General features: G+C 41.4%; 1 protein-coding gene across 1 annotated transcript in view; it reads right to left on the bottom strand.

The window, feature by feature from the left end:
* CFTR (CF transmembrane conductance regulator) overlaps nt 1-15715 on the bottom strand; it is a 131777-nt gene that overhangs the window by 91499 nt on the left and 24563 nt on the right. The window contains exons 4-10 of the mRNA XM_039510409.1: nt 14175-14390; nt 11376-11465; nt 9742-9905; nt 8504-8629; nt 4193-4439; nt 1806-1898; nt 976-1152 (exon numbers count right to left, since the gene is read on the bottom strand). Of these exons, the coding sequence (XP_039366343.1) occupies nt 976-1152; nt 1806-1898; nt 4193-4439; nt 8504-8629; nt 9742-9905; nt 11376-11465; nt 14175-14390 (1113 nt within the window). The remainder of the gene's footprint in view (nt 1-975; nt 1153-1805; nt 1899-4192; nt 4440-8503; nt 8630-9741; nt 9906-11375; nt 11466-14174; nt 14391-15715) is intronic.

Below are 15715 nucleotides of genomic sequence, written 5' to 3'. Positions count from 1 at the left end.
GCCAAAAGAAGGATAATAAGGATTAAATGTTTTGGGGGGAAAAGCTTTCCTTTTCCTAAATTCTTGTATATTAGATTATTGTTTTAAGTAACTCAAGGAAATGGATTCTCCAGATGAAGACTATCATTGAGGGCAATTATCCACTGAAACAATTTACTCAGGGTTGTGGCAGATTCTTCATCAGTAGTATTTTTTAAATCAAGATTGAATGGGTTTTTTCTAAAAAATATATAGTCTAGTTCAAACAGGGATTATTTCAGGAAAATTCTACAGCCTGTGTTATGCAGGAGGTCAGACTAGATGATCACAGTGGTCCCTTCTGGCCTCAGAATCTATTAAATTGTTAGTTTAAGATTATAAATATGGGATCAAGGGGAATAACCACATTAGACTAAAAGTGACTGGAATAACATGTCAAAATTGTTCTTCTGTTAGTTTCTGATGAAAATGTTGTGTCCCTGCTTCACATACAGTCAAAAACATCAGCAGTAACTTTTTCATACTTGTATTTTATTATGCCTAGCCTACAATGCAATTCCCACTGGTATCAATACTTAAAAATAATGCTTGAGATTGAAGCTGATGGGAGTTTTTCTACTGACTTCAATGGACCAAAGATTTTAACCAGTGAATATAATAAAAGAAAATCAGGATTGGATCAAAAACAATTAGCTAACTAGCTTCTGTCTTAGGAATACAATATCTGAGGTTGTATTTACTTGTATATGGCCTATTTATACTCTAGTATATTGCCCTAGTGTGAAAAATACAATAGAAGTCCTTTGGCCGTTCCATTCAAACTAAAGGCTTTGACATAGCTTAGGCAGAGGGCATAGCATGGGAAGAAGATAATCAGGTATGTTGCAATAAATTAATACCATATTATAGTTAAAACAAGAACAATTTAACCATATTATAAAACACTTTTGCCAAACAATATTTTATATTTTATCAGTGAGGTAGAAATTGGAATACCTTGCCTGCCCCAGTAGATCCAGAAACAGTTAACAGCTCTCCTTTCTCAATTTTAAAGTTGATATCTTTAAGAACAGGAGTTCCATTAAGTGGAAAGTTACTAAAGAGGAGATTATTATCATTGCTGGAAACTTTTCTGCTCCCCTGCTTTGCTTTTATAAATATCTCCCCAATTCCCTGCAAAAACATTAGACAGGCAATAAATAGAAGACAGACATATGCAGATATGTATACAATACTGTAGAGCTGTATTTTTTTAATTCAGGTAAGAAAAGTATGCACTTACTCTAACATTTGTTTTCTTAGATCTACATGATTTCATTATTACATTTTTAAAATAATAAATTTATTAATGATCTTTACAATAAACTTGGCTTTTTGCTAAAGTTGGGGTGATAAGTGCAGGCACCTTTAACTACAGCTTTGGAGACTGATACCAGCGTGGGAGCAGAATCAATCGGGAATAAGCAGTGAGATGCTGCCAAAATGCAAACACGTGCTTCCTCCAAAATTTCCATCTTGACGTAATTTGACATGTTTAAATGTGATTTTCCCAAGGTAGCACACTTTCTCACCCATCACATGCCCCAGAAAGCAGTCTTCCCTAATAGGGGTGGGCAGCCAATGGAGAGAGCAAGTTTTCCCTAACTAAGGGATTGGTCAGAAGACAATCCTAAACTAGGGCAGAGGCACTGGGATTAGAGCAGATGATCCAGAAAAAGGTTGTGGGGTTTTATTTTTGTTTGTTTTATTCTATGTAATTAATGGGAAAAAATCTGAAATTAAAAAGTATTTCTAGTAATTTTATTTTGTTTGGTTTAAGTTCTAACCTCATCCCAGAAGGCTGTTACTTTTTCCAGCTCAACACCAGTTGTTGTTAAATTATACTCCAGAGTTTTATATTCTTCTTTTTGCAAGAAATCCTGTAGGTGCAATGACAATAGATTACAGCAAAGGGTATTAGACTACACCATGACACGCAAACAGATAATACACAGTTAACCAGTGCATTTATATCAGCAGCATTAGCTGGTATTCAGTCTTGTCATTGTATTTTTGTGTTCTAGTGCAAAGGAGATGAATATGTTTTGTGTGTAGTGTGTTTCCTTATCTGTTGGAAGCACAAGGAAGTTGCTTGTGAAGATGGAAACTCTGTCACCACCAGTGGAAATGTACTGTATGGGCATCAGAGTCTGATTAAGAGTGATTATAAAAACTTGGTATATCCTTGGTTTTAAGGGCTTACATTGGGCAATGTCACGCAACCAGTCAAAATCCTTGTTAAACAAATAGTTTGAAATATTGGTAAGCAAAGAAACAAACCACTTATCTGTTCTTTCTCACTTACCCCATGACCGCAGAAAAATTGAGTTAATTAGCAAGGTATATCTACCAACAAGGAAAGTTTTATATAACAGATCTTTGCTATTGCAGCTCTAAGGTTGTATAATTAAAATGGTAGAAGTATTTGTAGGACTGGAGTCTTAGGCACCTAAATTTATTCTTTAGGTAGTACCTATATGGTGATTTAGGCAAGGACAGCTTCACTCCCTGTCAGCCAGACAGATAGAGTTGCCAGCTGTCTAATCACACAAACCCAAACACCCCTGCCGCACCACCTGCCCTGCTTCTGGCCAGAGGCCCCACCCCTGCCCTGCCCCTTCTCTGAGGCCCTGCCCCACTCACTCCATTCCCTTTCCCTCTGTCTCTCACTCTCCTCCACCCTCACTCACTTTCACCAGGCTGTGGCAGGGGGTTGGAGTGCAGGATGGGGTGCGGGCTCTGGGCTGAGGGGAGGGGCCGAGAGGTTTGGAGTGTGGGAAGGGGCTCTGGGCTGAGCCTGGCGCAGGGAGTTAGGGCTCAGGAGGAGGTGCAGCATGCAAGCTCTGGGAGGGAGTTTGGGTGCAGGAGGGGGCTGGGGTAGGGGGTTGGAGTGCAGGAGGGGGTGCAGGGTGCAGGCTCCAGTCAGGAGGCACTTACCTCAGGCAGCTCCTGGGTGGTGGCACAGCAGGGCTAAGGTGGGCTCCCTACCTGCCCTTGCCCCGTGCCACTCCCAGAAGTGGCTGTCACGTCCCTGCAGCCCATGTGCGGGGGAGGGGACTCTGCGCACTGCCCACACCCTAAAGAACTGCCCCCACAGCTCCCATTGGCCACACTTCGCGGCCGATGGGAGCTGCAGAGTCGGCACTGGGGGTGGGGGCAGCATGTGGCACCGCCCACTCCTCTCCCCAAGGGGCCGCAGGGACGTGCCAGCCTCCTTCTGGGGCAGCATGGAGTCAGGGCAGGCAGGGAGCCTGCCTTAGCCCCACTGTGCCACCAGACTTTCAGGAGCTAAAATCTCCAAGTTCAGCTTTAGGAGCCTCCGGGAGATAGGGCCTGATTCCAGGAGGCAACCCTACAGACAGACCTTTAAACCCTTCCTGCCCTGGTCCAGTGTGGGGTTTGTCCTTTCTGTTATAGATCTGGATCTCAAACACTGCAGTTTAGATTTGACCCTTTGCAAAGTGCAGAGATCAGACCAGCATGAAATCCAGATCAGAGTTTCCCCTGTCCAGCCCTCTTTTGTCCCTGGTCCTCTCTTTCTCCCAGCCTCCACTCAACCCAAACAAACAAAAAAGCCAGGTTAGGACTGTTCTAATCCCATATTATGATTCAGGTCTATCTATAAGTACTAGCTCACACATTCTTATCACATTAATTATAAACATGTATTGTATTAAATAACTTTAACAAAAAAATTGAGTGAGCTGATGAGATTTGGACAAAAAAAAAATAAGAATTCCAAGGGAGATCTGAAGCAGCATTTTAAAATGATCCATCTCATAAGACCCCATCTTGAATTCACTGCACACATCCAAAACTACTGTTGACATCAGTGGGTGTTTGAGGTATGCAAGGACTGCCCCTTGTCATGTTTAAATTATGCTGAAAGATTTATTCTACAGGCAAGAGGCAATAATTTGGACGTGCTTCCCTTTTAAACAGTGTGGTTCTGAGGTGACTTTAGATCAGAAAATCTTTTTTATATATATACTGACTGGGGAACTATATGCAAAATGCTGAGACTTACAACATTTAATGAAGTTCCATAAAAGCAATTCATGTTATATGATGAAAGAGCATCAATGCTGTGTGCTTTTGATGATGGATTGACAAAATAAGGTACTATAAAGGATTAGGTTTTGTAGCTGGAAGGATATTCATTTATGTACAGTACCTGTATTTTGTTGATTGCTCCAAGAGAGTCATACCATGTCTGCACAGCCCAGGGGAACTGCCTAGTGATTGTCATTCGAAGAACAATGCAGAATGAGATGGTGGTAAATATTTGTCGGAGGATAATTCCATGCTCCAGCGCATAGGGAAGCACAGCCAAAAACACCACAAAAAAACCTGAGAAGAAGAAGGCTGAACTGTTGAAATATCTCACATATGCAGCTTTTCGGGTCAGTTTCAGTTCAGCTCTGTCAAAAAAAAGAAGTGTAAAGATTCATTGCTCATAGTGACAGAAAGGTTGGTGAAAAATTTAGTGACACAGGCTTAACTATGTGTCCATGTTTGTGATTACTTTCCAAGACTACTGAAGAAGTGACCCAGTTCCTACTATTACTGTGAAAGCTTAAGGGAAAGGAAGTAGATACACTTATGCAACTCCCACTGGCATTTCTCAGGGCATAATTTTGCCCACTAAGTCTATACTCTGTCTTCATATAAAATACTCCAACATCTAGCAGAACACATTTTAAAATGGACAGGGATAGAGAGTGGCTGAAATAAGTTACTTACCAAGGTGTTATCCCCTACAAAGCCACAAGATTATTCCCACCATGATAGTTGTCAGAAATCTCTCACATGGCATCTTACTCCCCTGTCAAATTTGCCCAGAAGGGGCCTTGGGCCAGGCATGCTTGAGAAACCAAAAGAAGCAGGACTCTTAAAGGAGTTATGTTACCACAGTTGATGGGCAGGGAGGTCCAGAACCTAATAGAGAGGGACTCCGTCCCTGAGCGAATGTTCCCAAAAGCGTAGGGTTTCTCTACAACTCCTTGCCAGCAAGGAGCATCACACCCCTACCTGTTCTGTAGTGGGAAAACCTTGTCCAGAATGATTTGGAGGGAATTCAGGAACTTTCCCAGTTTTCCAGCCTTTCTCTGGCAGGAGAGTAGGATTTGGCCTTCTGTCCTTATTGAGATAAAATTCTTACTGAGGGCAGGGATTGGGCCCATTATCTTCATGTGGATTTAACAGCAACAGGGAACTGAGGCTATTCCCTTCTAGATAGGTTAGGTTTTGTACATCTTTCTTAGTGATGGCATCCACAGAAAATGGAAAATTTAGATCAACTGATATGCTGCTTTAGAGAACTGCCAGCAGAAGGAGACCCTTTTATAAAAGTTTTTAGCAAACATAAGTTTGTCAAGTACAGCAACAATACAGAGAGTCAAAGAATGGAGCAGGGCCGCCCAGAGGGGGGGGGCAAGTGGGGCAATTTACCCCAGGCCCCGGGCCCTGAAGGGGCCCCCACGAGAGTTTTTCAGGGCCCCTGGAGCGGGGTCCTTCACTAGCTCCGGGGGCCCCGGAAAACTCTCACGGGGCCCGGGCCCCCGGAGCTTCTTCACTCCTGGTCTTCGCTGGCGGGGGGGTCCTTCCTTTCCAGGATAGAAGGACCCCCCCCGCCGCCGAATTACAGCCGAAGCGGGACCTGCCGCCGGAGTGCAGCCGGGTCTTCGGCAGTAATTCGGCGGCGGGGGGCCCTTCCGTTCCAGGACCCGCCGCCGAAGTGCCCCGAAGACCCGCGGTGGGGGCTGCACTTCGGAGGCGGGTCCCGCTTCGGCGGTAATTCGGCGGAGGGGGGTCCCCGCCATGGGTCTTTGGGGCACTTTGGTGGTGGGTCACTGAAGGGAGGGACCCCCCGCCGCCGACTTACCGCCGAAGCGGGGCCCCCCGCCGCCGAAGACCCCGGGCCCCCGGAATCCTCTGGGCGGCCCTGGAATGGAGAGGAAAAGAGGAAGGGGGGGGAGAGAGAAGAGAAGCACCGAGGATTAAAGTGAAAAGGAAGAAACTAAATCCCTAGGAAAAACCTGAATTTGGGGGTGGGATGCGGGAAGGAAGTGTATAACACAAAAAACACTGCTTTGTAGGTGTGTAGAAAAAAAACCTACTAGGACTATGTGAAACACATTAGAGAACAACAGTTTCTTATCTCGTGCTAAACTGCAAGGAGCTTTCTGATAACAGTGCCATAATATGGTAGAAATAGGCACCCTTTACTGCACTATTTCAACCTTAGATGTCTGAGTTTAATCATTCAGTGAATATACGTCATCACACATGTTTCTCGTCACTGGAGCTCCCAGGATGTTTAGTAATAGGAATTCTGTGTCTCTAGAAGCTCACTAACCTTTTAAAATCCAAAATGGTTTGGAACAAGCTTGCCTGGGAGACTACCCGTGTTTTCATATCCTATTGAAACAGTTGTAAAAAGCATAGATGCCGAAATTGCCTTGCTTTAAATGAAAGGAGGCTGCTCAAAAGATGGTGGTGATGATTTTTTTTTCCTATGGGGGCACCTGAATTTTTGGAATTCACTTCCTCTCTTGCTCTGCCAGAGCCCAGAATTATTTTTTTTTAAGCTGTCTGGACATCTTGATTTGTTACAGAGGCTGTGCCACTTCTCTGGCATTTCAGGGATGTGTAGAGGTGTTGTTCAGATGCCTGTTGTGGAGGGGATTTACCATTAATATGAGCTCATCTGTGCCTTTAAGGCACAGCCTTTGTTCGTGGCAGTGCAGAGCCATATCATTCCAGAGGAGTGTGCCTGCGCTACACACTTTCAGGGTAGCTAGCACTGTTGGCTGGTGTGTAGATGAACAGGGTCAAGGCCCCATTTGCTGCTCTGTGGGGTGGCCCAAGAGGGAAGAAAGTGTATGTGAGGTAAGATGATTTCATGACATTTCTGCCATTTTCTCTTAAAGAAATGTCATACATAACTTAACAAGAGTTATTAAACCAACAGGGTTCTTTAAAAACTTAATAGGGTCAATAAACCTGTGGAATATAATACAAAATAGCCTTTCTACAGATTTGTGCAACATTCAGTTGTAGGGATATACATCTCTGTTCATTTCTTTAGTACTTACAGGGTGCGGCCCAAATCTCACAAGAACAACTCATGAGTTTTTGGCTCTATGAGATCTAAGACCTAGCTTTGATTCAGCCTGGAATCTGAACCTCAGCCAACCCTAATTCAGATCTGGATCCAAACTCAGCCTCTCAGCCCATATTGAATCAAAATAGATTACAGGCACCATCATTTTCAAGGACTTCTCTGCACTGAAAGAAACAAGCGCTGCACTTTTTATGGGTTGCCTTTTAAAAGGCACAACATAAGCAGCTGAACAATAAGGACATGTTTGGGTAATAATATTATTTCATTCCTTTTATTTACATGAAATATGGTCCTTACATTTCTTCTGTTCTTTTTTGTTATTTTCCCAGCCACACACGTGAAGCTTAATTCCTACTCTTTCTGTGGGACTAGATGCACTACTCCGATAGGTGTGACACAAGAGTAACCCACTGGACCGCATGTGTTATGTCTCTTCCTCCCCACCATGCCCAGTCTGTGCTGGTTATGAATCTGGTACAGCTCTCCTGTAGGGAGCCTGGCTCTGTGGTTCAAACTGTAGTGATCTATACTTTCAGCTCTGGACGTTAAAATGGGCAGTTGCACAAAGATTTCCCAGATTATCACATTTATAAATTCAGTATGGCCATGTAAAGCAGGAGTACTTCTAACTCTTAAACATGACATGACCCCAACAGCCTTGTATTACAAGATTTGAAGGGGTCTTTAATGAAGTCCGTGCAAAATAGCTACAGAGGATTCATACCTCTGCTTGAGAACTGGAAGAAAGCCTTGAATAATCATAAACACACACACACCATTTTTTTTTGTAGGGTGAGGAATAGGTTAGCTAGAAACAAATACAAATGCTAGGATTGTCTTTACCTGTACCTGTTAAATGGTAACACCGAATGTCAGAGTTACAAAGAGCTAAGCAGTCAGGTCTTCTGATTATTTTTCCATAACGATGAAAGTTTTAGAGAGAAAAAAAACAGCTGTTTCCAAGCCCAGAAAGGGAGTTTTTCTCTGCATTCCTTTTATAATACATGAAACACCATCTGAGGGGGCTAGTTGCTTTATACAGCAAGATGGAAATAACACACCAATGGACCATCTCCACTCATGCCCTGTCAGTAAGGGTTGCTTATATCAAATGCTTTGGAGAAAGCAAAAAACAAAACCACAAAACTTCTGTACTGCACTTGATAAATTGGGGGGAAATGAAACCACAGTGAGGGAATGTTCCTCCCACCCTCTGCTGATGGCCCGTTTATGAAGGATGAATATTCATGGGTCTTGTTTCCTAACTAATGTAACCGTGGATGCTATTCATAGGCATCTAAGAATTATAATCTTTTTTTTAACCTTATAGAAATGAGACTGACAAATGAATACACTTACTCTCGAAGGCTTTCAATCATTTTTTCCATTGCATCTTCCCAACAATAAGCTTTAACTGACTGTATATTCTCAATTATTTCTGAGGTGATCACAAGTCTCTCATTTGTCTTTCCTGCCCTCCTGTCTCTGTAAAATAATAAGGCATTAAATAATAATAGTGAACAATACTGTGCATTAAAAGACTAATAATTAATGCATTATGAAGAAAACAAACTCTAGGAAGTATGACTCACATAATTGATAATGAGTCTTCATATTTTATACAATTTCTCACTGCTTTCCACATATTAAAAACTTAATTTTTAATATTTACACACTCAATGTTAATAAACAAAACCCTGAAACTACATTCTTTGCACCCTCCAAATTCTGATTAAGAGGCAAGTGAAGTTCACATGCCTTCTCTGCCATTTTATGGGCAAATTGTGCTCATTTTACTCATTTGTGACATATCAGTGGGAATTCCAGTGTAAGGTAAGTACGGTTTGGCTTTGCGTATGTTCACAATAGTATCTCTTTATCTTTAGAATTCGATTTTATTTTTAAAAATTGTTCATTAAGAAAAACGGACTAAATTCAGCCCTCGATGAACTCCACTGTCTTCAAGGAGGAACCTCCATTGACTTTGGGGATGAATTTGGCTCAACGAAAAAAAGTCATTTTTTGTATCTTATTTCCTGTATTCTGATGTGTGTCCCCACTCTCCCAATCTCCAGTTTGCTTTTTAATCTCCTTTTCTTCCATTATTTCCCTCTGACTTCCTCCATTTTTCTTTCAATTTTATTTATTTTATGACGAGGCAAAAAAAAGTTGAGATCTTGCTTTGCAAGGCAATGGCTGTAAACACAGTTGCAAAGCAAACAACCAAAACCTATATAAATACCGAGATTTGGAAACAGGACCAGATTTTGTGCTTATCAATGGAGCCCCATTGATTTCAGTCAGGAATATCCCCCATATGTGAAATAATCTTACAAATGAATCGTAAGACTACCAATTAATTATTAATGTATTAGTTGATTAAAGAAACACATCACATTAGCCCAATAATATTTTTCTACTTTTCTCCAAGTTCTTCTATTGTGTTTTCTTTACTTCAGATATCTTTTTTGTAATCCTGTCCTCAGAAGAGCAGACTCTAATGGAGTAACATTTTTAAGTGAGGACCATAAATCTCATAAAGCAATATGTCTTGTGAAAACATACAATTATTTAGAACATCTTTAAAACTTTGTCACCTGTACTTCATCATCATTCGTCCTAACCAGGCTTGGAAAAGGGCCATGATTATCAGAACGCCAAATCCACAAAATGCTGAGGGCCCTAACATCTCCAACAGCAGTCCCATCACTAGTACCACTTGTAAAGGTGCAATCCATACAAAATGAGCCAGTGCTAGCCCCTGCAAAAATCCACAGCAAAAAACCTCAGACAATATGAAAGAGAGAGGAGCTATTGAGGTGATACTCTGAACAATTTTCACCAAGAATAGGAAAAGAATTTCTAGTAGTAAAACAAGTTTACAGAGGAGATTTTGTGGTTCTGAGCACATAGCAATGTGGGTGTTAATTACACTGAGGACATACCAATGCATATATACATTCCACACATGAGCTTTGTTTTTTTCAAGGGACAAAGTTCAGTTCACAATTCTCCTCAAAGCTGTATAAAGACAAGGTGAAATCCTGGCCCCATATAGGCCTGTAGAAGTTTTGCTATTGACTTCAAAGGGACCAGGATTCCTCCTTGCCCCCTCTCCTGTATGTTTTCAATCACTGCCAGATGAGACAAGATATATGAAAGAACCTATGAACAATTATTTAAATTGTTATGGAAAGTAACTTCTTGTGTTGAAAGAGAGACTCAGACTGTATATGCAATTCATTCAAAACAGCCTGCTCCCTATATGGTCATCTCCCTCATTTGTTTTTCCTGGGATGGATTTAGGGCCCACTCCTGTAGTCCTGAGGGCCAAATAATGCCACAGATGATGCACACCCTGAGAAACCAAAAACCTCCCAAGCGTTAGGCAATAATCGCTGGTAAGTGCAGAGAGGGAGTGAGGGAGATGTACAAGCAGCATAGAATTCCCCTCTGTGGGTTGGCAGCTCTATGGTTTTGGAAGCAGGGGCATGCAGGTGGGAGTAGTTGACGGGGGGGGAGATAGCTGATGCCTGCAGCATCCTGCCCCTAGAGACTAATAGCTATTTGCCATACAAGATGTATGGTGGGAGTAAAAGTCAGTAACATACTAGTATTTGTATGACAGCATAGATCCTGAGGGATCCATGCTATCAAGGGGTTTGGAGAGGGATGCACAAGATATTATTTGTCTAGCAAAGGGTTTGTACTTGTATCCATAACCACAATAGCTGATTATCTCCTGAGTAGCACATGAGTAGTTTTACTCTTCCTGTCTTCCTCACACCTCAGCTTTATGCAGGTGGAAGTGGCATGCCTCTCCTCCCAATAGGATGGTCAAACAGACACTCTGTGGCATGAAATTCACAGATTTTCTAGGCCCTTCCATCAACTGAGCAACATACAGTACTGTACAAGCCACGTGCTACTACTAGCACATTAGTTTTCCAGGTTTGTGCTGCTATCTCGCCGTCTTGGGTACAGGAGATGGGAGAAGATGCGGTCTGAATCAGCCTCTCCCTGACTACACACCCACACATCATGTAAGTGGGAATGCAGTTTGGGATTTTCTTAAGGTGAGCACAGCTCACCAGAGTTGGTCATTTATTGCCATTGCTTGACTGCAGCCATGGCGATAGTAACACTTCTAGAACTGTTTGAAGTTTTGCAGTCACTCACTTTTGTTTCTGTGATACAACAAATACAGGAGCTTAAACAAGCAGTGACATACCTCATCAAATTTGTTCAGATTGTTGGAAAGGAGACTAATGAGTTGTCCAGTGCTTATTTTATCTAGGACTCTGCTTGACAGTTTTAATGTCTGCAAAATAGAAATAAAAATACTAATAAAAAGCCAGTGAAACAGTAATACAACATTTCATTTGTTATCTTTGTTACAAAGAAAAACACTTATTAAATCCCTTTTATTTATGTCACTAAAGTTTAATGTATTCATTATATTACTTTGCAAATATTGACTTTTTTTAACCTAGCTTTTACTTTGTTGCATATTCCTATATGTAAGGCAAGACTGAATTATACATGAATCCTGAGTGTTTCTGTGTCCCAAATGCTCTACAGCAGTGGTTTGTTCAGGGAAAGCCCCTGGCGGGCCGGGCCAGTTTGTTTATGTGCCGCAGGTTCGGCTGATCGCGGCTCCCAGTGGCCGCGGTTCGCTGCTCCAGGCCAATGGGAGCGACTGGAAGTGGCGCGGTCCGAGGGACGTACTGGCCGCCGCTTCCAGCAGCTCCCATTGGCCTGGAGCAGCGAACTGTGGCCACTGAGAGCCACGATCGGCTGAACCTGCAGATGTGGCAGGTAAACAAACTGGCCCAGCCCGCCAGGGGTCTTCCCTGTACAAGCAGCGAAACAAGTTTGGGAACCACTGCTCTACAGTGAACATCTTCACAAGAATTTCTTGACAGACATGGTGAAATTTGCAATGAGCAGTGGCAACTCCATAGTTAAAGTTGGGTTCTATTTTGCACTTAACATGGGATTTCAACCACTTTGTTTTTATATAAAATCCACACCCGACCTGTCCCAAATTTTCAGCACAAAATTTCTGAGTAAAGCTTGAAACTTCTGAGTATTTTCCTATAAATCTATTAATGGGTTTCTAATTTATAATTAGTTAACAATTTGTGTTTTAAAGTTCATATTCTGAGTCTTATGTTTTTTCAGCCTCATGTAGCTTAAAAATAACAACTGTAGAAAGTCAAAAATGTGTGTGTGTGTGTGTGTGTGTGTGTGTGTGTGTGTGTGTGTGTGTGTGTGAAGGATGTGGGAATTGGTCTGGAGTTATACAATTGCTTTAACTACAAGAAGAAAACAATTATTACCACTATTCATCACATAACTACATCTTTATGCTAAACAGTTAGCTAATGGAGAACAAGATTTACTTGGTGACTTCTTCTCTTTGACAAGGTATGCAGAAAGCTTTTTGAATAGTTTAGGGGAGGAATATAACACAACCTTTTGACATATGCCCCCAGTAATGTTCCTGGAATCCAAAACTGATGATTGACACTTGATGAATGGGGGATGGATTTTACTAGCTCAGGAGATTTTGTATTGCATCAGCAAAGAAGATTTTCAACAAAATAGCAAGATTTCCATTGTTCAGGAGATTTGCTCAACTGTTTCACAAAGCAAAAGCTACTGTGCTGAAGATTCGGTTCTTCACCAAACCAGTGGCTCACTTCGGCTAGCAGGTCAAGTGTATGAATATGTTTGGGGGCCCTAGAAGCATAGAGTCTAAGACTACATCTACACTGGCACTTCTGTCAGTATAACTTATGTTGCTCAGAGGTGTAAAAAAACCACCCCTCTGCATGCCATGTTACACCGACAGAAGAACCGGTGTGGACAGCGCCATGACAGCAGGAGACAACTTTCGTTTTGACATAGCTATCACCATTTATTGCGAGTGGTTTAATTATGTTGATGGCAGAGCTGTCTTCTTTCGGCATAGAGTGGCTACACGAGCAACCTTACAGCGGCACAGCTGAATCAGTACAACTGTGCCTCTGTAACCTTGCTAGTATAGATGTGGCCTAAGACTACCACTGGATGTGATCTGAAAAGTATATCCTCTCAGCTAGTTTTGATAGTTTTTTATCTAGGGATAATTGTTTTCGCACTGATTTGATTATAATGGGGGACATGGTCTTTTGTTATGTAAGTACATTATCATACAGTTGTCAAAATGTGATTGTGCACAAGATATTCTTGGTCAAAGGTAATTCTGAATAGGTAAGGAGAATCATCAGGATTTTACAACAGGAATGAGCTATGATCTAAAATCTATTCGAGCATAATCCCTCTTCCACACACATATACTTCCATCAGCAATGCGCTGTATTAGCTCAAAATATGCCTGTTTTCAGTATGTAGTATATGAATAACTCATGAATTTGGCTAAATATAGCTGTGTTTAGTAAAAATCACCATCCTTTTGAGATTTTCACATTTTCAAAACACAGAGCACATGAACATCTGTTACTAGACACTTTTCAGAGGAAGGAAGAATCTTGGTAGACAAATCATTTCAGGGCACCAGCTTCTAGATAATATAATGCATATATGGGCACCATAAAAAAGTCAGCATTTGCCAACCATTATTACATATCACTATCTGAGAAATCACAGGGGATTTCCCCATATTTAATATATAACATAACAGTGATGAGTGTGTGATATCTGTTGGAAAATATTTATTTTTTAATGGTAACAACTGAATGCTTCCAATTCTGTAGATCAACAGTATCAATCTGAGGGCAGATTTGAGCCATTTAAAAGGAAACCTTCAAAATGACAGCCAATAAATAACTGGGATGCATACTGTAGGGTAGCTTTTCCTTGTGCTTTATGTTCACTTTATTATTCCAACCCAATCTCTCCTACAGTTTGTTGCCTAAATCTTCCCCTCTTCTAACCTCTTCTGAAAATGTTCTTGTGCCAGCAACATACACTAAATGCAATAATTTTGCTTTCTTATTCATTCAAGTGAAAGTGAAAAGGCTACCTTTTTGTAAATTAAACTAAACATGGCTATTCTCATTTGCATTCCTATATGATGAAGGCCAAATATAGCAGGGTGCAGAAGCAGTGTCCTCACAATGAAGAGAAGGCACAAGCCTATGCCCAGATAGTAAGCTATGGATCGCTCATGGGAGTTGGTAGGATCATAGGAGGCTATTATTCTTCCCAGTAAAAGAGGTTGCACAGCTTTGGTGACTTCCTGCAGGAGAAGACAAGAGAAAGCATTTGTAGTTAATTTCTTTTTCAGAACAGACAACTTTTTAAATTCAAGATGTATCAACCATTCATGCTTGCTCTCTTCACAGTTCAAATTAAAAGAAGATACAATAGCCATAAAGCGCTTGATTCACCATGGCTTTACTCCAATTTTATGAGTTTTATGCTCTTGTAACTCCATTGAAGTCAGTGTAGTTATGCCAACATAAAATTGTATTAATGCAATAGTGCAGGGGTTCGCAAACTGGGGGTCGGGACCCCTCAGGGGGTCAGGAGGTTATTACATGGGGGGGTCACAAACTGTCAGCCTCCATTCCAAACCCTGCTTTGCCTTCAGCATTTATAATGGTGTTAAATATATAAAAACATGTTTTTAATTTATAAGGGGGTCACACTCAGCAGCTTGCTATGTGAAAGGGGTCACCAGTACAAAAGTTTGAGAACCACTGCAATAGTGAAACCAGTCCATAGACTTTCAGAATATCTACTGCTCTTGAGAGATGTAACTCATGTTATAGTGCTTAAATTAGCAATAGGTTTCTAGATTTACTTTTCAAGCTCATAGGGGAAAGATTGTATTCTCAAAATGTGTCTTTCTCATAAAGAGAAGAAAAACTGAAGAGAAACAATATAAGCAATTAGTCCATCCAGCCTTTCCTGTGTGTACTAGGTAAACTCAGCTCAGTCATGCCTGTGCTGGGTTTTTTGTTTGTTTGTTTTGTTTTGTTTTTTGAGGCCCTAATTTTAGCCTTCTGAACAACTGAGTTAATGACTCAGCATATTTGAATCCAGAACTACTTTAGATGCTGGTTCTTCACTCTAACCATTGAGCACCAATCTACCTTGTGTATCACTGGACCAAATGAGACACAGCCAGATTCAGAATATGTCCTAAAGCAAATGTAAGCAGAACAGCAGCAGCAGAAATAGGGTGCAACATAAGGGAAAGGATAGGAAATAATGAAAAGAGCATGAAATACAAATACTCTGGTATAGCTATGCGGATATTCATCGACCACTATATTTATCTTGGGCCTGAGATTACCTTTGCCCCTCATCTCTCCTTATACACCATTACTGCTGTCACTAAATCCTGCTGGTGTTTGCTCTGTGCCATCAGAATAGGTCTGTTTTCCCCCATTTCCTCTGTCTAGGCCTTGCTCAGTTTCTTGTTTTTGACCACTACGACCTCTTCCTCTTCACACACTCTACCTCTCACCCCACCCAAAATACAGATGCAAAAATCACTTGAGTTCCTTGGTCTGACTTTCTCCTTTATATTCTGTATAAACCACAGAAGGGTTGTGA

This window comes from Mauremys reevesii, linkage group 1 (genome assembly GCF_016161935.1).
Source record: "Mauremys reevesii isolate NIE-2019 linkage group 1, ASM1616193v1, whole genome shotgun sequence".
Classification (NCBI taxonomy): Eukaryota; Metazoa; Chordata; order Testudines; family Geoemydidae; genus Mauremys; species Mauremys reevesii.
This window is presented reverse-complemented; position numbering and strand designations above follow the sequence as displayed.